Below are 24649 nucleotides of genomic sequence, written 5' to 3' on the forward strand. Positions count from 1 at the left end.
CTGTCAGCAATAGATCCCACTGTTGTGACAGCGTCCCAGTCACTTTGTTCAGAGGGAATAGGCAAAGGAATGAAAAAGACCCAGAGGAAGAAATCATGGAAGGGATTCCTATCTGATCTCTTTTGGGTGTTTTTTTTTTTTCAACCTACTGTGTTGCTTTGAGTGGAAAGGTGACATTACTGACAGTGACCTGGTTTCTGTGGGTTCTTGGGTCAAACCGAGAACTCCTGGGACTCTGTTTCCACAAAGTCGGGGCTACTCAGATATCCGGGGAGCTAGTTACCTGCTGATCTTGCTTATTCCTTTTCATATGTCACACCTACCCGTGTCTGACATATGGATATGCATATGAATTCCAGGACATTCATGATGTTGCTTTTTCAGTGGGGACAGGAAACTAGTCAAAACTTCTCAACTGTGACCTTTCAAAATGTAATCAACCCTCCTTCACTCTGGCCAGGCTGTCAGTGTGCTGCCCGTGTTCTAAACCCTACATGACTCGTGTTACCTCAGCTATTAATAAGCAGAATAACTATGTCCCTGCTTGCTTATTCGTGGAAATGAATACGCAAGGAAAGTAGATCCGGGGGTGTGTTTTTCAGTCGGCAGAGGGTTGTTGGGGTTTTTTTTAAAGGTGTTGGTTGATCGATCGGTCAGTCATATTTATTAAGCACTTACTACGTGCAGAGCACTGTACTAAGTTCTTGGGAGAGTACAATATATAACAATATGATACATTCCTTACCCGTAATGAACTTAAATGCTTATTATGTGCCAGGCACTATACTAATCACTTGGGAAAGTCCGATATAACAATAAACAGACACATTCCCTGCCCACAGTGAGCTTATAGTCTAGAGGGGGAGCCAGACATTAATATAAATAACATAAATTGCAGATAGGTACGTAAGTGTTTGGGGGCTGAGAGGGGGGATGAAAAACGGGAGCAAGTCAGGGTGACGCAGAAGGGAGAGGAAGAAGAGGAAAGGAGGGCTTAGTCAGGGAAGGCCTCTTGGAGGAGTTTGTGCGGAAGACATATAGGGTAGGCTGCAGAGAGTCCTACCGTGGGCACGATCCTTCACACGGGAGTCGGCAAGAGCCCAAGCCTTGCGTGCAAGGAATGGGAGTTTCCTAAAGGTGGGCAGTTACACCTGGACCAGGTAACATCTCCTTCTAGACTGTAGGCTCCTTATGAGAAGCAGCATGGCTTAGTGGAAAGAACCCGGGCTTGGGAGTCAGAGGTCGAGGGTTCTAATCCCGGCTCTGCCACTTGGCAACTGTGTGACCTTGGGCAAGTCACTTCACTTCTCTGGGCCTCAGTTACCTCATCTGGCGATTAAAACTGTGGAGCCCTATGTGGGGCAACCTGATTACCTCGTATCTACCCCAGGACTTAGAACAGTGCTTGGCATATAGTAAGCACTTAACAAATACCACCATCATCATCATCATCATCGTCTTCATCATGGGCAGGCAAACTGTCTGCCAACTCTTTGTATTGTACTCTCCCAAGGGCTTAGTACAGTGATAATAATAAAAATAATTATGGTGTTTGTTAAGCACTTACTGTGTGCCAAGCACTGTTCTAAGCACTGTGGTAAATACAACTAAATCAGGTTGGACACAATCCCTGCCCCATATGGGGCTCACACTCTTAATCCCCATTTTACAGATGAGGTAACTGAGGTGCAAAGAAGTTGAGTGACTTGCCCAACGTCTCACAGCAGACATGTGGCAGAACCAGGATTAGAACCCAAGTCCTTCTAACTCCCAGGTCCACGCTCGGTCCTCTAAGCCACACTACTACTCTAAGTAAGCACTCAATAGATACCAGTGATGATGATGATCCTCCCAGGAGCTCAGTCCACTCAATCCACACGTGGCGCTTGTTGAAAAGATGAAGCATCGCTCCCACTGTCACGCGTGCGTACATGGAGAGTCATGGATACCTGTCGATGCATCAATAGGGTGTTCCTAAAATCCCTGGGAAGGTTTAAACTTGAGGAACTTTTGATTTACATGTGGTGCACATAAAGTTTAAACTGAGCATCATTCATTGGGTGCTATTTCTTTTTTAGGGTACTTGTTAAGCTCTTCCTATGTGCCAGGCTAGATAAAAGATAATCAGGTTGGACACAGTCCCTGTCCCTCACCTGGAGCTCACAGTCAAAGTCGGAGGGAGAACAGGTATTGGATCTCCTTTTTACAAATGAGGGAACTGAGGCCTAGAGAAGTGAAGTGACCTGTCCAAGGTCACACAGTAGACACGAGGCAGAACCAGTATTAGAACCTAGGTCTTTGGACTTCCAGGCCTGTGCTCTATCCACTAGGCTACGCTGCTTCTGTTTTACCACAAGACACATCAGTTTCTTCCCTCTGTGGCTCAGCTAAGCATAGCACACAATAACCTTCTCTTCTACCATCGCCAGATTTGAAAGTCGGATTTCTCAGCTAAAAATATGGCACTTCACATGTATGGCTTGTAAATTATTTCAATACTACTGTAAGAAAAAAATTTGCAGTGTGCCTGTAAGTACTATATTATTCCTTTGTGTCCTGCTGTTCCTTTCGGAACTTCTAAATAAGCCATCGATCAATCAGTGGCTTTTACCGAGTGCTTACTTTGTGCCGGACACTGTACTAAGAACTTGGGAGCGTACAGTACAACAGCGTAGATACGTTCCCTGCCTACAGTGAGCTTACAGTTTAGAGGATCATATATCATTTCTCTTTGGGACTACGTGGTTTGTTTCTTCTCTACCCGCTCAATGAAGCGCACTGATTACCTGGGCGGGATGACTTTGGCTACCTCAAGGAGAGCTAATGGATCTTACGACATCTTGTGATGGCAAAGTTTCTCAGGCAATCAGAAGTATGGTCTGACATCAGCTTCCAGATTTCTTGTTATGTCCTCCAACAGAGGGTCAGGAAGTATGGGAGGGAATGTGGCTTAGCAGAAAAAAACATGGAACTGAGCGTCAGAAGACCCAGATTCTTTTTCCAGCTGTGCCCTGGCTGCTCTGTGACCATGGAAGCGTCTCTTAATCGCCCTTTGCCTCAGTTTCCTCATCTGTAAAATGGGGATAAGACACCTGGTGTTTCTCCCTCACTGACTATGACCCCCTATGTGGAACCAATCAATCAATCATTTGTATTTATTGAAGGTTTACTGTGTGCAGAGCATCCCTCATTGACTGTGACCGCTATGTGGAACCAATCAATCACTCAATCAGTTGTATTTATTGAGGGTTTACTGTGTGCAGAACACTGTATTAAGCACTTGGGAGAGTACAATGTAATAGAGTTTCCTGCCCACAACGACCTTGCAGTCTAGAGAGGGAGACTGACGTTAAAATAAACAAATAATTACAGGTATGTACATAAGTGCTGTGCTGGGACGGGAACTACATCTGCTCTTATAATCTTGTATCTATCCCAGTGCTTAGTAAAGTGCTTAGTGCATAGTAAGTGCTTTACAAATACCATAATTATAGTTATAATTATACAGTGAGAGCTGTGAGATGCCCCGATAACTGCTGCCAGGGGTTCACTTGTCAGGAGTGAGAAGCAGCATGACCTGATGGATAGAGCATGAACCTAGGAGTTAGAAGAACCTGGGTTCTAATTCTGGCTCTGCCACTTGCCTGCTGGATGCCTTGGCCAAGTCACTTCACTTCTCTGGGCCTCAGTTACCTCATCTATCCTTGTCAGGTAGATGAATCAAACATGGTAGATGCCAACATCAATGTGATGGAGAACTCGACATGATTAACATATCTATTCCAAGACTTAGTACAGTTCTTGGCACATAATAGCGCTTAACAAATGCCATTTAAAATAAAAAAGAAGTGGCAGAGGAAATGGAGACCGTGCCTTTGGTGTGTCTCACTTGTAAAGTGGGGAAAATGTTGGAGGCCAAAATCCTATGACTTTTTCTCCCCCCATTATTATGGTCAACATAGATAAGCAGTAATAATGGGTAGTATTAAACACCTACTGAATTCAGTGCACTGTAATAAATGCTCAGGATATACAATAGAAGCCATGCACTGTACTAAATGCTCGGGATAGACAATAGAGGCACAAGATGCCAATATCAACCTGATGGAGCAATGTTCCCTGCTCACAGGGAGTTTATAATCTAATGGGAAATACACTCCATTGTGATTTAAGCCCCTTGAGGACACACTCGGTGCATGCTCAATAAATAACACTGACTGGTGGATTGATTGAAAGAGAGGTAACTAGGCTGGTCCTCCTCTCCCTGCCCTCTCCTTCCCCTCCCTGAAGTACATGGGCTGAAAAATTAGTTGGGAAATCAGTGTTTCTGTGGCGCATATTTTGCTGCAAAAAGTCTGTGATTCCATTTTGCTGTCCCACACTTCATGCAAAAACACAATAATAATAATGTTGGTATTTGTTAAGCGCTTACTATATGCAGAGCACTGTTCTAAGCGCTGGGGGAGATACAGGGTAATCAGATTGTCCCACGTGAGGCTCACAGTTAATCCCCATTTTACAGATGAGGTCACTGAGGCCCAGAGAAGTGAAGTGACTTGCCCACAGTCACACAGCTGACAAGTGGCAGAGCGGGGATTCAAACTCATCACCTCTGACTCCCAAGCCCGGGCTCTTTCCACTGAGCCACACTGCTTCTCTATCAAGTTCAGTTTTCTTCTGACACATTGGGTGCTTGTTTCCCCTCCGCCTGCACCATTTGTTTGTTTGGGGGGGATGCGTTTAATGGTATTTGTTAAGCGCTTACTATGAGTCACGCACTGTTTTAAGCCCTGGGTTAGATAGAAAGTAATCAGGTCAGAGACATGGGGCTCACAGTCCAAGGACTGAATCCCCATCTACAATTGAGGAACTGAGGCCTAGAGAAGAGAAGTGATTTGCCCAAGGTCACATAGCAAGTAAATGACAGAGCCAGGATTAGAACCAGGTCTTCTGACTCCAAGGCCCCTGTTTATCTCACTAGGGCCACGCAGCTTCACCGTTGGTAGGGGTGAGGCCGCAGTGATATTTGGCCAGCTTTTCCAGGTCATTTCTTTTAAAGAACTGCTTTCCCCAAAGACAAAATACAGCTCAAACTTACAGAGAGTCATAACGAGGCACCATCAGTTCTCAAAGGGGAGAAAGAAAAGGCACCAGTACCTCTGTTTAAAATGGCGGGAGGGCATTCATTTTAAAACAAGTATACTCGCTTTGACAACAGGGATGTTGGAATGGTCACCCACTCCCCTCGTGACTGACTGAAGGTCAGTATATTTCTTAAGGTAATCGCAGACAGCAGTGTCCAAATTGGACTGCTTGAACTGAAAGCAGAGTACACGTAATTTTGTAGAACAAACAATTTTCCTGTTACGGAAAATTTTGTTGAGCCGCTGTCTGGAAAAAGCTCACCCTCTCCTTTCCTGGGAGATTTTAAAGCGTCTTTCCTCTAGAAATAGTTACCCCTCAAAAAGTGCCCAATTATGAAGAGGGTCCCATTGCCCATCCTCATTTATCATATATTAAGATGTTGTTCACATTCAGACTAAAATTATTAACAACCTAAAGACATTAAGTTGCTTTGGCGGTCCCAGTGGTTTGGCTAGAGGCTTTTATAGAAATCGCTACCAGGCAAAATTGGATGGGAGTTTTATGCCTACCAGTAGACTTATATAGTTGATAAATATTCTCAAAAAAAGTGGGTCGTAAGTTTCTCAGACTTGTAATCATCATTTTCTGAGAGACTGTCTTAACTTTTGAGAATGCTCTTGACTTCTTTTTTTTTTTTTAGCCTCATAGGGATCTGTGAATTGTGTCTGGACCTAATTTTCGGGAATTCGTGCATTTAATCTGACATCTGTAACTATGAATAGATCATGGGCTTGGGAGTCGGGAGATCATGGGTTCTAATCCCGCCTCCACCACATGTCTGCTCTGTGACCTTGGGTGAGTCACTGCACTTCTCTGGGCCTCAGTTGCCTCCTCTATAAAATGGGGATTTAGGCTGTGAGCCCCATGTGGGAGAGGGATTGTGTCCAACCTGATTTGCTTAAATTCCCCACCAGCACTTAGTAAAGTGCCAGGCACATAGTAAGCGCTTAACAAATACCACAATTATTATTATTATTTCTGGGGGAAAGTGAGTGGGAGGAGCAGTGGTGTTTATTGAGAGACTCACTGCATGTAACCGACTCTCCTAAGGCACTTAGGAAGTAGAAAACAAAGAAGTGACATGTTTCCTGCCCTCAAAGAGCCTATACTCCAACTAACAGTCATTTGCTTCCCCATACAACCCATCTCTTCCTTGTCAGAGTGTGTAGACCTTCTTGAATCGAATATGGTAGGTGACATCATCAACGTGATGGAGAACTCAAATCCATTCAGATTTCTCCTTTAGGTTGTGGGCCCCTTGTTGGACTGGGACTGAGGCTAACCTGATTATCATCATCATTATCATTGATGGTATTTATGGTAATTTATGGTAATTGAGCACTAATTATGTGCAGAGCAGTGTATTAAGCGCTTGGGAAAATACCGTACAACAGAGTCGGTAGACACGTTTCCTGCCCACATTGAGCTTAGTTATCTTGTATCTTCCTAGTGCTTAGTAAAGTTCTTGGCACATAGCACACATCATATTCCAGGCTCTGTCCTATGTGCTGGGATAGATACAAGCTAATCAAATTGGACACAGCCCATTTTCCCCACATGGGGCTCACAGTCTTAATCCCCATTTTACAGGTGAGGAAACTGAGGCACAAAGAAGTAAAGTGACTTTTCCAAGGTCACACACAGCAGACAGTGGCAGAACCGGGGTTAGAACCCAGGTTCCTTCTGACTCCCAGACCTGGGCTCGATTCTCTAGGCCACACTGCTCCACAAGCCCATAATAAATACTACCATTATCATTATTATCCTTTACCAGCTGTGTTTGCCCTAAAAACTTAAAGAGAACCTGACTTTGCAGGAATGGTTGTAAGCTTGTTAGGACCTACAATTCAATTGGAAGATAAATTGAAAAACATATGTTCATGTTGATATCTGCATTTTGTTCCTTAATGGGCTACTAAAATGCTTTTCTTTTGTATTTTTTTGGAGGGGGTTCTTTTTTTTTCACAAAAATACCATGGACTGTTCCACTAGTCCCAAGGCTCAGAAGTGGCACCTATGTTCACTGGGACATGGAAGGGGAATGCAACAGATCCAGAGCTCACAAGGAGCATCGGTCATCATTATCCAAATTAAATTTTACCATTGTTGTTAGCCTGCCATACTAGAATGTGATTGCATATATCTAAATATAATTTTTATTTTTTTGCTAGGTTGACAGACCATCTCCAAGATGAAGAGGCAAAATCCAGAGAGCAGTGTATTATATCTGATCCATCCTTTTCCATGGTAACCATTCAACGTGAAGATAGCGGAATAACCTGGGAGACCAACTCAAGTAGATGTTCCACTCCTTGGGCTTCGGAAGGTAGCTCAACTCCTGATATATACAGTCCAGAAAGTTCAACTGTAAGTTCTCCACCTGGGAACGTTTCATTCATCATGGATGAAGGGAAGAAGATGCGGAAGAGATCGCGAAAATCATCCAAACGCAGTTCACCATCTCTGCGTCGGAAACGGAATAGAAAAAGCCCTTCTCCTGAGGCTCAGTTAAAAGGACTGGAAGAGTCCAAAGACCATTCTTCCATTTCCAATGGAGAAAAGCCACCCATCGGCCCCTACGATAAAACGAGGAAAAAGAAAACAACTTCCAACACTCCCCCGATCACCGGCGCGATATACAAAGAGTATAAGCCATTAGATTTAAAGCCAGTATATATAGGAACCGTACAGTATAAAATTAAGATGTTCAATTCGGTTAAGGAAGAAATAATCCCGCTACAATTTTATGGAACTTTACCAAAGGGTTATGTAATTAAAGAAATCAGTTATAGAAAGGGAAAAGATGCATCCGTTACTCTAGAACCAGCTTCTGACTCTACTCTACCATTAAAGACAGATAGGTCATTCACACATAATATTGAAAAGAATAAAGAAACATGGAATTCTGCACCATGGAGAGAAACGCTCTCCAAGGAGTCACGATCAGGGTCATCGATGCTTAATGGGGACATAAAGCAGAGAGAAACTCTGTCTCCTAGTCCTGCTTATTCCACAAACAAAGGAGCAGCAGATAAAAGACAGCCCCGTACTCTGGGAACTCCAGAATTTATCCCGCCACATTCAGGGGATGAGGTAGAGAAGAAAGAGAGGGAACCAGATGCTCCAGTTGCTGCACCATCGCCACAAAAATATTCAGCATCAGCAGAAGCAGCGGGAGAAGAATCTGAGCGAGATTCACAGCTAACCGCCACAGCAGCACCTGGCCGTTCCATTTCACCACCTGTAGCTCCTGGTGAAGGGAAGGAAGGTATTGAATCAGATTCACCCCCTGATTCTGAACCTTCTGTCTCACTTGAGGCAGAGAAGGACGGCACTGAGTCAGAACCACCAGCAGTTACATCAGAAGTCTCTGCCGAGAAGGAAGACAAACCGGAGATATATTCTCTAGAAAAGGCCGAAACCGAGGCCCAACTGGGGATTCCACCGTATCCCATTCAGAAAGAAGAGGAAGAAAGGATCGATCTAGATTTTCCAGGAGTGCCGACTGAGCATTCAGGGATAGGAGAAGAAACGAAGGAAGACGTTGAACCTTTTTCACCGCTAACAGCAACATCTGGGCTCGATCAGTCGTATTTGTCAGAGGAGGAGGTAATAGAAATCGAGGCTCCAGAAAGTCTGTCTGGGACTGAAAATTCAGTTCCTCCGTATGAAGTTCATGAAATGGAGAAGAAAGAAATTGAGTCTGGTGACCTATTAACAACAACATCTCCATCCAAACATGCAGTTGTATCAGAAGGGTCAGAAGGAGAGAAAGCATATTCACCAGATTCAGCTTTTGCATCAGAAAATGAACTAGATAAGAAAGCTGTTGAGCCTGGCTGCTCACCGAATACATCATCTGCAACTGAACATGTCATTCTATCAGAGGAAGATGACGAGAAAAGGGAAGCTTTTTCACCAGTCTCAGTTTCTGTATCGGAAGATTCGATCCCACCCTACGCAACCGAAAAAGACGATATTGCACCCGATTCTTCACACGGTACCATAACCACATCTGGACAGGTCGTTCGATCAGAACAAGAGGATGAGGAGATGGAAGCTTTTTCACCAGACTCAGCTTCTGTAACGGAATATTCACTTCCACCACATGCAACAGGAAAGAAAGGTATTCTGTCGGATTCTTCACTCGGCACAATAACTACGACGGAACAAGTCGTCCTGACAGAAGAAGATGATGAGAAGATGGAAACTCTATCACCAGACCCAGTTTCAGGATCGGGATATTCAATTCCGTCGAATGCACCCGAAAAGAAAGATGTCACACCTGATTCTTCACGTAGTACAATAACCACATCTGAACATGTTGTCCTGCCAGGAGATGCTGATGTAGAGCCTCTTTCTCAAGACTCAGCTTCTGTATCAGAATATTCAATTCCACCCTGTACAACAGAAAAGAAAGATAACGTGCCCGATTCTTCGCTCAGCACAATGACTACAACAGAGCATATTGTCCTTTCCGAAGAAGATGACGCGGAGGAGATGGAACCTTTTTCACCAGACTCAGCTTTTGTGTCAGAATATTCAGTTCCACCCTATGCAGCAGAAAAGAAAGATGTTATGCCCGATTCTTCACTCAGAACAATAACTACAACAGAGCACATCGTCCTTTCGGAAGAAGATGATGAGGAGGAGATGGAACCTTTTTCACCAGACTCAGCTTCTGTATCAGAATATTCAGTTCCTCCCTATGCAACAGAAAAGAAAGATATTGAGCCCGATTCTTCTCTCCGCACAATAACTACAGCAGAGCACATCGTCCTATCAGAAGAAGATGATGAAGAGAAGATGGAACCTTTTTCACCAGACTCAGCTTCTGTATCAGAATTTTCAGTTCCACCCTATGCAACAGAAAAGAAAGATATAGAGCCCGATTCTTCCCTCCGCACGATAACTACAGCGGAGCACATCGTCCTATCAGAAGAAGATAATGAAGAGGAGGTGGAACCCTTTTCACCAGACTCAGCTTTTATGTCAGAATATTCAGTTCCACCCTATGCAGCAGAACAGAAAGATGCTATGCCCGATTCTTCACTCAGCACAATAACTACAACTGAGCACATTGTCCTATCAGAAGAAGATGATGAGGAGGAGGAGATGGAAACTTTTTCTCCAGACTCAGCTTCGGTATCAGAATATTCAATTCCACTCTATGCATCAGAAAGGAAAGATGCTATGCCCGATTCTTCTGTCAGCACAGTAACTACAATGGAGCAGATCTTCCTATCAGAAGAAGATGAGGAGGAGGAGAGGGGACCTTTTTCTCCAGACTCAGCTTCTGTTTCAGAATATTCAATCCCACCATATGCAACTCATGAAGAACTCATGCAACTCTTCCCATCGAAGAAAGAAATTGATTTCGATTCCTCTTTAAATGCAGCATCTGCATCTGAACGTGTAGTTTTTTCAGAGGAAGAAAAAGAAAATCGGGGCCCTTTTTCACCTGATTCCGCATTTATGTCAGAATATTCCATCTCACCATTTGCCACCAAAGAACCAGAGAAGAAAGAATTTGAGTATGATTCCTCTCTGCGGTCGACCCCAGCTTCTGACCGCACAATTATATCCGAAGAAGAGAATGAGGAGATGGCAATTTCTTCTCCAGACTCAGCATTAGTCGCTGAATATTCAGCCCCACCATTCCAGGCCCACGAACCGGACAGGAACTACCTCGAGCCTGGCTCGCTGCTCACGGCAATGTCTGTGTCTGAGTGTTCCCTGTTTTCAGAAGCAGAGAAGGAAGAGACGGAGTCAGACACCCAACCTCCATCAAAAACCGTGTCTGAACATCTCATTTTGTCCCAGAGGCGAAAAACTAAGCCTCCCTCTCCGATGCTTGAGACTAAACATTTGGCATCACAGGAGTTGATGGATGGAGCGGAGAAAGAAATTAACCTAGGTTCATTAGAGAGGGCCGCGTCCGCTTCTGAGAGTGTGGTTTCTCCTAAAGGGCAGGGAGAGGGCCACCCAGGTTTCCCAACCCCTACGGTCTCTGTGTCAGTATTTGAAAAAGGACTGGAGCCAGGTCCATCTGGAGATTTTCTTTCTTCACAAGTAGGAAAGGATGAAATTGGACCGGCTCCCCAAGAAATTTCACTATCTTTCCCAGTGCCTTCACCTTCATCCCAGAAGCAAAATGTGGAACGAGGTTCTCCAAAAGCTCCCGTGTCTGTGACTGAGCCCTCAATTACCCCATTTCCAGCTGATGAGCCAAAGGAGGCCATGAAGCCCAAGTCATCACCAGGTGTGGCGTCTGTGTCGGAATGTAAGGTTTTACCAGATGCTGAGGACCAAAAGGAGGAGGAGGAGGATCACCATACCCAACTAAAGACCACTTCCAGGTCTGGAGTTTTACCGGAAGTAGAAAACAAAGAAAAGCCCGTTGCAAAACCGAGGAGCTCCCGGCAAGCTCAGGATTTAGCATCTTCAAAAGCAGAGAAGGAAGTTCCAGGCCTGTCAAAAGAAAGAAAGGAAGAACTCCAGGGGAGTTCATCACCTGAGTCGACGGCATCTGGATCTGAACCATCAGCCGTGCCCCCACAAAGAAAGAAAACCACTGAACCTCTGATCGGAACATCTGGATCTGAACCCTCAGTCCCGCCGGGAGAAAGAGAGGAAAACATCAAACTCTGTTCTCCTGGAGATTCAATATCTGGATCTGGACACTCAGTCCTGCCAGAAGAAAGAAAGGAAGATATTAAACTTGGTTCCCCCAGGGAATCAGCACCCACACTTGAACATTCAGCTGAACCCCCACATAGAGAGAAAGATATTGAACTTGGCTCTCAAGAGGCTACGACATCTAAGTCCGAAAACTCATTCTTGCCTGAAGATAAGAAGAAAAGCATTGAGACTTCTCCAACCCTAACGACGTGGGAAGCTGAACATACCGTTTTAAACAAAGAAGGGAAGAAAGATATCTCATCAGGTTTGCAATTCTCCACAGCAGCTGCGTATGAATCCTCTATTCTATCTAAAGTAGAAAAGAAAGAAACTGAACCTCGCTCACAACCACCCAAAGCAGCTTTACCCGACTCTTCTGTTTTAGAAGTTGGAAGGGTAGAAAATGAGACTGTGATCCCACCAACTAAAACCCCTTCATCTGACCCTTCTGTTGAACCTCCCAAGACAATACCTGAACATCTTTCTCCCCCATTTATGCCCCAAACCTGGATTCCACTATCATCCGCTGATGAAACAGAGGAAGGAAAAATTGAGTCTCATTTATCAGAAGAAAAGAGAAAAATGGAAGCTATTCCCCATGAATCAGAAAAATTGATGTCAGAAGAGTTAATCGCCACTTCACCAATTGATACCGGTGACAGGAATAGACACGAATTGATATCTCATTCCCCAGACAAAGAATTTTTGCCAGAGTATCTGTCAGAAAAGTCAGGTGGTCTTTTGTTGAGTTTTGCTCTGGAAACTGGGACAAAAGCTCTGCAGCATCACACACCAGAATCACCACACCTTGTGTCAGAGGAATCAAGTGCCTTAATTAATGAAAACGTGCCTGGAGATTTAAAACAAGCAAAATTTCCTTTGCCCGGGACAGGGAGCTTGATGCCGGAAACTCAGACGATGGAGTTTGTTTCCACAAGTGAAGAGGGAACACCGATGGCTGAGAATCTTAGTGCCAAAAAATTGCTCCAAGAAACCCCATCTCACATACCTGAGGTGGTGCATTCAGAGCCTGGTAAATTAGTAACCTCTTCAGACAAGGAAGACAATCTAAGACCTCAGTCATATCTGTTTTCCTTAAAATCATTAGTGGAAGAGCCCAATATTAGGATTTCAAAAGATTTGGCAGGCAGTGAAGAAGCAGTGGAAGAAACTCATATTTTGCCTCAGGTGGAAAATCTGGCAGCCCAAGGGACGAAGTTTGTTTTAACCAAACACCGTGAAGAGCTTGATGTATCTGTCACCACACAAAGCCTGACAGAGAAATTAGAAACAGTTGCTTCTGGCCTCCAGGAGGAGCATAAGGAACAAGAGACATTTTCCTCAGACAAAGTCCATTTGCTGTCTGATGTATTAATAACCAGTCCACCTGAGGTACAAATTCTAGGAATTCTACCTGAAACATCTGCAGGAACGAGCTCCCCTGGAGAAGAGACCCAGTCTGCTGTGCCAACTGAATTTGCAGGCATTAACGGAGCCCAGAGACAGGAATCCCCTCCTCCCCAGGGGTCCCAAAGTTTCATCAAAGGAACTTCAAAAGGAGACTTCCCCAGACCTTTTGAAGAAAGAGAACAGCTGGATTCTTCAGACACCAAGCAGACAATATTAGAGGAAGTGAAACCTGCTTCCCCAGGTGATGGTCAGACATACGGAGATGGGAGGCGGGACACTCTAGTCCCCTTGGCCGGAGACGTGGAAGTATCATCACCCGAGGCAACACCGGATATAGGTAGATCGGCTGACAATAGAGAGGAAATGGGAAAGGCGGCCTATCCTTTGGAAGGATTCCAGGTATCAGGGGAGTCCAAAATTGCTGTTCCAGTGGAAAACACAGCACTGGATAAACAGATCCATTCTTTGGTAGAGTCTGACAGCTTGATATTGGAAAAGCCCAACACTGAATTTTCCAGGCTTAGTAAAGGCAATAACCAGAAAGAATTATTTTCTGAAGGAATCAGTGGGGTCTTAGAGCCTGCCTGGTTGAAACATGAAACTCCGAGACCAGAAAGTATCGCTTCTTCATTTAAAGAACCTAACTTGCTGGAAGAAGAAGCAAAAACCACCGTAGGTAGCTCTGTGGATGATGAAGATCTGGGAAGTCTACCATTTTCTACGGTTCTGGAAGAGCCCAAAATGGTCATTTCAAAAACTGTGAAAGATACTCTTGAAGCGCAAGAGCCTGAAACAAGTCCTGTTCCTAAGGCAAAGATGCCAGAAGAATCCACGTGGGCCTTAATTCAGATTGATGAAGGAGCTCAGAAAGCAGTGCCACCTGACTCCTCCGAAGGAGGAAGCAGAGTCACTGAACAACAGAAACCAGCCACGCCAGACAGCAAAGTGAATAAAGGGGCATCATCATTTACTTCATGGATGACCAGTTTGTTTTTTGGAGGGAGAAGTCCCAAAAGCAACCGTGATGAAACTGAAGGCTTAGAAACTCCCCCTGGCCCTTCTGTGGAAACAGATTCTTTGGTGGAAGAGTCGAAAGCTTCCGCTCCCATCGGACCCGCCGATTTTAATGAAGCACAGAAGCCTGCGTTACCCTCCGAGTCAGAGCTCAGAGTGTCACCCGAAGAGGAGCCGAAGACCAGTTGGTTTAAACCCAGGGAAGAGAAAAGACAGGAAAGGACACCACCTGAAAGAGCAAGTGGGGACTTAGAGCAGCCCAAGTCAGCAGCTCCAGACCTCACTGATGAAGCTAGGACGAAGGAATCAGAGAAGCCAAAAGCACACTCTGTTCCAGAATTTAAGATTCTGACGGTGGAAGAATTCCAAAAGGCTGTAATTAAAGATGGTGGGGAAAGAGCCCAGGGAGAAACACCAGGGCACCCGGCCAAGAAAGGAGAAAGACTGTCAGAACAACCAAAGCCTGATTCTGAGGGGTTCATCGAGGTTTCCTGGGGGCAGGATCCTCAACTTTATGTGGATGAGAGAGCTGATCGGTGGCCAGAAGAACCAGCAAATGCAAATATAGACTCCACTCAGGATCGAGTAAAGGCCGCAGCTCAGCTGAACACCTTTCCCAAAGAGGTTGAGAAGGCTGTCCCAGTTGCTGAGGATGCTGAAGAAGAACAAAAGCCAGAAATTCATCGTCCCTTTGAGGCAAAGGTTCCGGTCGGAGAGACTAAGAGTGCCCCAGCTAATCGAGCTGAAGAACGTGACCAAGGAGAAATATGTGATAAAGGAGTTGAGGACCAGGCACCACCAATGCCTGCTTCCTCAGACTTCACAGGTGATAGTGTGACCTGGGAATCACAGACCCCAGCAGTACATCCCTTAGCCGAGACTAGGATTTTAGCAGTAGGAGAAGCCCAACCCGATTTACTTAAACGTGACGTAGAAAGAAAGGAGGAAAAATCACCATTTTTGCCATCTGCTGTGGTAGTAGGAGGGCTCTCAGAGCCACCAAAGGCTTATGCTTCCTTTGACCTCTCTGAAGCAGAATCAAAATTAAGACCCGAAAGCCACCTTAATGATAAAGCTGATTTGGGAAGTCGGCCTTATTCTTTTGCAGAAATAAATATTCTGGAAGAAAAATCAGACAAAGTGGCTCCATTTATTCCAAGAGATGTAAGCGAAAGGAACGTAGACTTCTCCAGTGAATCGAGACCTTGGAAATCTGTAGGATCAAAGGAATTAGAAATATTTTATTGCAATGAAAAAGGCCAGAAAGAAAGTCCACTGGACCTCCCTGGGAGAACAGGAATGGTAACAGAGCCTTCAACAGCTCCTGCCCCAAGCCTCACTAAGGAATCCAACAAGGAGCAAATTCCACCCTTTTCCACCGGGACATCTAGTTTATTGGCAGAAAAGTCGGTGGTCTCTGAAGAGAAAATTCTTAGTCAAAAAGAGAATCTAGTGTCGCAGCGTAAGTCTTCCAGGGAAACTAATCTGCTTTCAGAAACGGGGGTGTCAGGGGTTCCCAAGAAGGAGAATGAGAGGCCAGAAAGTCACCTGCTGTCCAACTCAGGAGTTGAGAGGTTAGAGCTGGAAAAAGTCACGGCCCTTGTAGACAGGCCTGAAGAGGAAGAAAGATTGTTTTATTCTTCCAAGAGAGCACATATAGAGGTAGAGCTGCCAGAAACTGATGCTTCACAAAATCTGAGGCAGACCCCTCAGCCTGATTTGGCTATAGTGACCGGTCGGGTGTCAGAAGAATCCGTAGTTACTCTAGACCGTCCCTCTGAACGAACGGAACACTTAGCAAAGCAGCAGTATCCTTTAGCCAAAGCAACACTGTCATTTGTAGAGTCCCAGACGGTGGTTTCGAAGGCATCTCCGGAGACGCAAGCAGCAGAGAAGGAAGAAATTTCTCCATCCTCTCCCCCTCCGCCCCCGCCTCCTCCAAGGAGGACTGTTCATACTACACAAATGTCCAAAGACATTCGATCAAGTCCCCCCACACTCTCTCCTTTGGCTTCAAAGCAGATTTCCAGTGCAGTGATCAGGAGCGATGCCGTCCCCCCAAAACCATTCCCCCTAGCAACTGGACAACCTGAACAAATGACTGAGGACAAACTAACCACCAACCTGAGTGAGGCTGGCCCCACTGAGGTAACGCCCAAGGAGCCTGAAATTCTTTATGCAAAGGAAGAAAAATTTGCCGATCCATTGGTGTCTTCTAAGTCGGCTGGATTTGCGTCGGGGTCCGAAGATCAGAAAAATCAGTTTAATATCATTTCCGACAGTTGCGAGATCCTGAGTATTCACGCTCCCGCCTTTATTTCTTCAGCTGACCAAGAGGAGAGTAAAAAAATGCAGGAGGAAGTCGAGTACTTGGAAGAAAGCGCCTCTCTCAAAACCGGACTTCTTCAAGATGACCGTGGGGAGACAGCCGGTCAGAAAGGTTTTCAGAGAGAATCACCCGCAGGCCCCCCTGATGATGGTGCCATTGAGGTGACCGAAAAGAGTCAAACAGAATCGCCCAAAAGTGACAGGGACATTTCTGCAAATTCCCAAAATGATGAGTTGGGTTTTGGTCATCCCGACACGACAAGTGACGTGGATTATTTTGAAAAATACACCTTAATTGATTACAACATCAACCCTGAGCCGGAAGAGCAGAAACCCATTCAGACGTGGGCAGTCCAGGAGCAAACCCTACAGAAGGCTTCGAAAGGGACAGATTTATTCCCGGAAAGTCCAGAGGAAAGTGAATTTTATGTGGTGGAATTGGATTCAGCCTTTCATGGAACTGAAAAGAAGCATGACCGATTATTGCCGGCAGACTCTGCTCAGTTCTCGGTGACCCCAGAGTCGGCCGACCAGGATATCAGTAAGGAAGCAAACAGAGAAGATGTGGACCTGAAGGTACTCGGAGCACCCTTATCGGACACCAAAGAAGCAATCTTGTCCCAAACCGTACTGTTCCCTCCGGCGGATCCAGACCGTCGAGCGGAACGGCCTGCATCCGAGTTCTTCGACAAGGTCGTCTCCCAAGAGGCGGCGGGAGGCAGAAGGAAAGAAGGCCAGGTGACTTCAGACGGAGAGAGTTTGAATTCTGAGGCTCCATCCCCAGGGAGGGACTCCGACGCAGACGAAGGAACCGGACTCTATTTCGAGAAGTACACTCTCAAAGATGACTTTCTACATGGCGCTCCTGGGCCTCAGAAAGATCAAAATTGGGAAGATAAACCAGGCAGTGGGGAGGACTCCTATCTGCTGCTTCCTGAAGGAGAAGAAGTCTGGGGGAGGCTTGGCACTATTTTGGAGGAGGAGAACATGGGAAAGGAAGAGAAACCTATTTGCAGAGATAGAGGAGGAGTGGGCGGCGGGGTGGAGGATAGCAATGACCACGGGCTGCAGAAGGAAGCCCCCGTTATGGAGGAAATTAAAATGGTGACTCAGAAAATCACCTATGCCATCCCATTCGAAGACACGCATAACGTTTTGGAGAGAGTAGATGAATCCGCAAGCCAGACCGATGAAGAAACTGCCTTGGCAGGGGCAGACCAACACTTCCCACTGCAGACGCCATGTCAGGAAGAAGGATTTGTTTCGGAAGAAGCTTCTTGGCAAGATAACCAGCAAGAACAGGCTAAAATAGCCTCAACTCATATAATGCAGGAATACCGATCTGGCGATAGAGCCCTTCCCCAGGAAGATAGAGACTTCGCTGAATCAATCGATTTTGAATTGGTTAGCCAAGAGGACGTCTTATCAGAAGAATTGTTGTTCTCTGAGAGCGCGCCTGAGGACGTGTTATCTGAGGAGAAGGAGTCTTTTGAGCACGTGAGCGAGAGCTATGAATTTGTGAGGGAGCCAGAACCAAGTACGTTTGCGGAGTGGCAAGAGTCGGGTTTGGAGATCGGTCGAAGAAAGTCGCCAGTGGAGTTGTCGGAAACGGAGACTACGCAGAAAGAATCAAATAAGTCCCAAATTGATGCTTTCTGCTACACGTGCAAGTGTCCGATTCCAGCCGCAGACAAAGTTGTCGGCATCCACAAAGACCATGAAGTTTCCGCCCTGGACACAGCTATAAGTGTGGTAAAGGTAAGTTTTTTTATTAAACCTTCAGGGACTTGAGGCCTTTGTAATAGAAGAGCCTCGTTGCCCTCTCGTACATGTTCCTTTTTTAAAAAACAGCATTGGTTAAGTACTTACTAGGGGTCAAACGTTGTTCTAAGCACTGGGGTAGATAGAAATTAATCAGGTTGAACACAGTCCCTGTCCCACGTGGGGCTACAGTCTCAGGCTAAGTGGGAAGGAGAACGGGAATGGGTTTTATATATTCTACTGTTTGAACCCTTCTTCTTCCCATTTGTAGTAATTAATAATTTGGAAGCAGCATGGCATAGCGTATAGAGCACAGGCCTGGGAGTCAAAAGGTCATTGGTTCTAATCCCGGCTCCACCATTTGTCTACTGTGTGACCTTGGGCAAGTGACTTTGCTTCTCTGTGCCTCAGTGACCTCATCTGTAAAATGGGGATTGAGACTGTCACCCCCATGTGGGACAGGGACTCCGTCCAGCCCGATTTGCTTGTATCCTCCCCAGCACTTAGTATAGTGCCTGGCACATAGTAAGCACTTAACAAATACCATCATTATTATTATTATATTAAGCACTTACTCTGTGTGGAGCACGGATCTAAGCGCTGGGGAAGAGCAGGTCGGACAAAGTCCCTGTCCCACATGGGGTTCGGAGTCTAAGTAGAAGCAATGTGGCTCAGTGGAAAGAGCACGGGCTGGGGAGTCAGAGGTCGTGGGGTCAAATCCCAGCTCCGCCGCTTCTCAGCTGTGTGACCTCAGGCAAGCCACTTCACTTCTCTGTGCCTGAGTTACTTCATCTGTAAAATGGGCATTAAGACTGTGAGCCCCACGTGGGACAACCTGATCACCTTGTATCCTCCCCAGCGCTTAGAACACTGCTTTGCACACAGTAAGCGCTTAACAAAGTGACATCATTATTTTTATTATTAAGTAGGAGGGAGAAAAGTATTGAAACCCCATTTTGCAAATGAGGGAGCTGAAGCACAGAAAAGTTAAGTGATTTGCCCAAGGTCACATGACAAGCGAGTGCAAAGCGGGGATTAGAATGCACGTCCTCTGACTCCCGGCCCGTGTTTTATTCACTCGGCCGTGCTGCTGATGTCTAGCTCCTCAGCTAGGTTCTAAGATCCTTTTGGGCAGGATCATGTCTTCTTCTGTTATACAGTATCTAGCACTTAGCACAGCATTCTACACACAGTAGGTGCACAATAAATACTATTGATTGAAAACATCTTAACAGACATGAGGTAGCCTTCTGACACCATTTTGGAATTCTTTAGGTGGAGCATTTTGAGCAGAAAAGAGAGAAGTGTTTTATAGTACTTCTGAGATTCTTAATCTTCGAATGCATAATTTGTCTTTAAATTGATAGTATTTACAATTTTTTTCTCCCAAATGGATATAAAATACATTCTACAGGACCCTGCTAAATATATCTCAGATCTTTGTGGTCACTTAGATCATAAGACACCTCAGTTTCCCCATCTATAAATTAGGGATAATAGTACCTGAACCCTACCTAACAGGGGTTTTGTGGGGGGTAAATTAAAATAATTTATGTACGGTGCTTTGGTAATAGAAGTGCAAAACGGAACAGAGAAGCACCATAGCCTAGTGCGAAGAGCATGAGCCTGGGAGCCAGAGGACCTGGGTTCTAATCCCAGTTCTGCCACTTGCCTATGTGACCTTGGACATCACGACTGCTCTGTGCCTCAGTTACCTCATCTGTAAAATGGGGATAAAGACTGTGAGTCCTGTGTGAGACAGGGACTGTGTCCAACTTGATTGTTTTGTAGATACCCCAGCACTCGGTACAATGCTTGGCACATAGTAAGCGCTTAAAAAATATCACAATTATTATTATTGTAAGGTCTTTGAGGGCAGGGATCGTGTACACTGATTCTAACGCATTGTCTTCCAAGTGCTTAAGGTAGTGCTCAGGGCACAGAAGGCCTTCAGCAAATGTTGTTAATTAATTGACTGACTGTCATGCAAGGCTGTTGCAGCCGTAGCCAGAGTTTGCCCTGTGGAGCACTGAGGAGTTTGTGGGAGGAGAGGATTCGACCCCCAACCGTATCTTTCCCTAGCCTTTCTGCTACTGGATGGTCAACATCCTGTAATAATAATAATAATAATTGTGGTATTTGTTAAGTGTGTACTACGTGCCAGGCTCTGTACTAAGCGCTGGGTTGAGTACAAGCAAATAGGGTCGGACACAATCCCTGTCCCACATAATAATAATAATGACATTTATTAAATCCTTACTAAGTGCAAAACACTGTTTTAAGCGCTGGGGAGGATACAAGGTGATCAGGTTGTCCCACGTGGGGCTCACGGTCTCAATCCTCATTTTACAGCTGAGGTAACTGAGGCACAGAAAAGTGAAGTGACTTGCCCAAGTTCACAGACAAGTGGCGGAGCCGGGATTAGAACCCATGACCTCTGACTCCGAGGCCCGGGCTCAACCCACTGCTTCTCTGTAGACTGTAAACTCTTTATGGGTAGGGATTGCGTCTACCAACTCCATTTTGTGGTACTTTCCCAGGAGCTAAGTACAGTGCTCTGCACCCAGAAATCACCCTATAAATAGCATCGATTGATTGATCAATCGCAGCACTTATGTATATATCCGTAATTCAATTATCTATATTCACGTCCTTCTCCCCCTTTAGACCGCAAGCTCACTGTGGGCAGGGAATGTGTCCACTAACCCCGTTATATTGTACTCTCCCAAACGCTTAGTACAGTCCTCTGCACACAGCAAACACTCAATAAATACTAATAATTGATGGATTGATCATCATCAACAGCAGCAGCAGCACCGATTGAGTGTTTCCTGTTTATGGAGCACATTTTTGGGGTTTGGGAACATTCAATAGAAGGAAAAAATGCACCATTAATATGTACTTTGCCTATCGTTTAGTTTTTGTTAGATTGTGGGGTCCTCCAGGACAGGGACCACATCCCTTGCTTCTTCTTTGCTGGATATTCTATGGCTCTGCACAGTGCCGGCTCCGGTTTTTGCTGTGGAAGATGATTGAGATGTTGAATTCTTCTAGCTCGGCAGATCCATTTCACTGCATTCTAAACGCGACGGTAGTCACTGAATCACAACCCCATTTGGTAAAACTGGAAAATTGATGATATTAATTAAAGGACTACTTCAGAGTAAATGAGTGCATTAAATAACTACTAGCGAGGTAGCGAATCAGTTTCCTTGTAGGATAAATTTCTAAGTCAAGTAGATGGTCGCAAGATTTTTCAACACCATTTTCTCAGGCGTCAGAGTCAAATTCAATCTCTTTTTTTTTCTCTTTTTTCTTTCTCGCAGGTTCAGTTAGGGGAATTTCTTGAAAATCTACAAGAAAAGTCATTGAAGATTGAAGCTTTTGTTACTGAGATTGAATCCTTTTTTAACACCATTGAGGTAAGCTATTCTCTTCAACCTTTCCTTGCTTTCTTCCCCGTACGTATCATTAGCGTGGCTCAGTGGAAAGAGCACGGGCTTGGGAGTCAGAGGTCATGGGTTCTAATTCCAGCTCCGCCCCTTGTCAGCTGTATGACTTTGGGCAAGTCACTTAACTTCTCTGTGCCTCAGTTACTTCATCTGTAAAGTGGGGATTAAGACTGTGAGCCCCACGTGGGACAACCTGATCACCATGTATCCCCCCAGTGCTTAGAACAGTGCTTTGCACATCATAAGCGCTTAAATACCATTATTATCATTATTATTTATTGCTTTATTGATGAATTGTACTCTCCAAGTGCTTAGTACAGTGCTCTGCACACAGTGAGCGCTCAATAAATACAATTAAATGAATCACTGCTGAACAAATTGCGGTTCCTCCTTTGTGCTTTTGCTATTACTGTTGATGTCTCTGAGAGCTAAGCTCCCGTCTTTATGGAGACAAAATTCCTAGAGCAGCCGAGAAAACTTCATTCCACCAGATGAGCAGGACAAGGATTTTTTAGATGCCTGGCACCAGTACAGACTGGTTTGAAAATGGAGGGAGGGTCTAAGAAGGAGGTCTGAACTACCTTCATGAAGCCCTGGCAAAAGTCAGACTCTGGAACTGGTGGCTTCATCAAGCGAATGGGGTGGGGGGACTCTTAAAAGATTTCTCGACATGGCTTTTCTCTGCCCTTTTCAGGAAAACTGTAGTAAGAATGAGAAACTTCTAGAAGAGCAGAATGAAGAAATGATGAAGAAAGTGCTGGCCCAGTATGACGAGAAGGCCCAAGGCTTTGAGGAGGTGAAGAGAAGGAAAATGAGCTACCTCCATGACCAGATGGTGAGCTTCCTCCAGAGTATGGAGTCGGCCAAGGAGACCCTGGAAACAATTGTGAAGGAAGCAGAGGAGCTGGACGAATCCGTTTTCCTCACAGTAAGCATTTTAACAGCAACAAGCACCTTCTTGCTCCCTCTCGAAATAGTATCTTGGCTGGTAAAAGTGGATCTATTCTTGCGTGTTGCTCTTCCCAATTAGTCAATCAAACCTTGCGCCTTTTGCGTACCGAGCACTGTACTGGAACCCCTGTGGGGCACAGAGCACTGTATAGGACCCTACTTTGTGTAGAGCACTGTACTGGATGCCTAGTGGGTCAAGAGCACAGCACTAAGGGCTTGGGAGAGTTCACCTGAACCAAAAGATACAATTCCTGTCCTCAGTGAGCTTATCATCCCCAACAGCCCTCTCTTTTGAAGAGAATGTGCTCTGGATAAATTGTTTTAATTCCGTGTTGGAGGAAGGCACCGGAAAGCAAAGGAGACATCCCCTCCTCCCAAACAATGGCTTTTTTCTGGTCCACAGGACAGGAGCAGGTAGGAAGCTTCTCCCGACTGCTGACTTTAAAGAACCACCTTCAAGGAATGGAAGAGTGGAAGAGAGGGGAGAAAGTCAGGCTTAGTTGCTAACCTCACTCCCCGAATGATTTGTCTTCTCTCTCCTGTACTTATTGGCACCGGCAGTAACTCTGCAGCCCTGTTGTGGTTTGAAGATGGTTCATCCAAATAGCCCCCGGCTACCCTGGCATTGTCCGTTAGTCCGGACAAGCTGCCGTCGGAGGGATCTTCCCTGGTCCATTTGTAATTTAGTGAGCAACTCTGAGCTCAGAGCACTGAACTAAGCACTGGGGAGAGGGACGGAGTTATTGCGGGGTGCGAAATGTTGCTTCCTCAACAACAACCCTCCTTTAGACCTGCCTATGGCTTCCCTTCTGGAACCCTTCTCATTTTGCAGGAGGGTAAACTGAGGTGAAGGTTAAGCAGTTCGGTACAGGCTCTCACCGATTATCAGTAGCAGAGCTGGGATGAGGATTGAGGTTCTAGCCTAAACGTGCAAGACTTAACTTCTTCCTTAAATAAATTAGGACTTTTTAAGTGAGGCCCCCCGGGACAGAGATTGTAGCTAATTTCCACTTTTTTGTTCTCTCCCAGTGTTCGGAACAGTGCTCTGTATATTATAAGTGCTTAATAAGTATTACTACTACTAATAAAAGGATTTCTACCCTGGCTTGCTAGTGTCAAACTGTTATTGAATCCTGATGATTCTTCCTTCACAACATAATAGAAAGCACCCAGGTCTGGGAATCAGAAGGACCTGGGTTATAATCCCAGCTCTACTTCTTGCCTGCTGTGTGATCTTGGGCAAGTCTCTTCACTTCTCCGTGCCTCAATTCCCTCCTCTATAAAATGGGGATTAAGACTGTGTGTCCCATGTGGGACAGGGACTGTGCCCAACCCGATCATCCCGTATCTACCTCGGCGCTTATTACAGAACCTGGCACATAGTGAGTGCTTAACAAATAACCTTAAAAAATTAATAACCACCCTGTTGTCTCCAGCCAAACTACTACTGCGCTGATCCAAACACTTATCGTTTCCTGCACTGATTACTGTATCAGCCTCCTTGCTGACTTCCCTGCCTCCTGTCTCTCCTCACTCCAGTCCATAATTCATTCTGCTGTCCATATCATTTTCCTAAAAAAGTGTTCAGTCCCCGTCTCCTTACTCCTCAAAACTTCCAATGTGGAAGTTTTGCCCTTCCACCTCCACTAACTCCTTAACATCAGCTTTTGGGTACTCAATCAGCTTTCCCCATTCTAACCTCGTTGATCTCCTATTGCAACCCAGCCCGCACACTTCATTCCTCTAACCCCAGTCTACCCACTGTCCCTCCATCTTGCCTGCCAACCACTGGCCATTGCCCATATCTTCCCTCAGTCCTGGAACTCCCTCCCCAGATCTCCCCACCTCCTAAATCGTCCTAAAATCACAGCTCTAAGAGGCCTTCCCTGACTAAGCCTTCATTTTCC

General features: G+C 45.4%; 1 protein-coding gene and 1 non-coding gene across 3 annotated transcripts in view; both read left to right on the forward strand.

Moving 5' to 3' along the window:
- Nucleotides 1-24649, forward strand: part of CMYA5 (cardiomyopathy associated 5) — a 72345-nt gene that overhangs the window by 17951 nt on the left and 29745 nt on the right. For both annotated transcript variants that reach the window (XM_039911370.1, XM_039911369.1), the window contains exons 2-4: nucleotides 7317-18336; nucleotides 21666-21761; nucleotides 22486-22719. In XM_039911370.1, coding sequence (XP_039767304.1) covers nucleotides 7317-18336; nucleotides 21666-21761; nucleotides 22486-22719 — 11350 coding nt within the window. The remainder of the gene's footprint in view (nucleotides 1-7316; nucleotides 18337-21665; nucleotides 21762-22485; nucleotides 22720-24649) is intronic.
- MIR7415 (microRNA mir-7415) lies at nucleotides 18010-18067 on the forward strand. Its single transcript, NR_127396.1, has one exon. It is a non-coding gene; the product is annotated as a microRNA mir-7415 (primary transcript).

The sequence above is a fragment of the Ornithorhynchus anatinus genome, chromosome 1 (assembly GCF_004115215.2).
Source record: "Ornithorhynchus anatinus isolate Pmale09 chromosome 1, mOrnAna1.pri.v4, whole genome shotgun sequence".
Taxonomy (NCBI): domain Eukaryota; kingdom Metazoa; phylum Chordata; class Mammalia; order Monotremata; family Ornithorhynchidae; genus Ornithorhynchus; species Ornithorhynchus anatinus.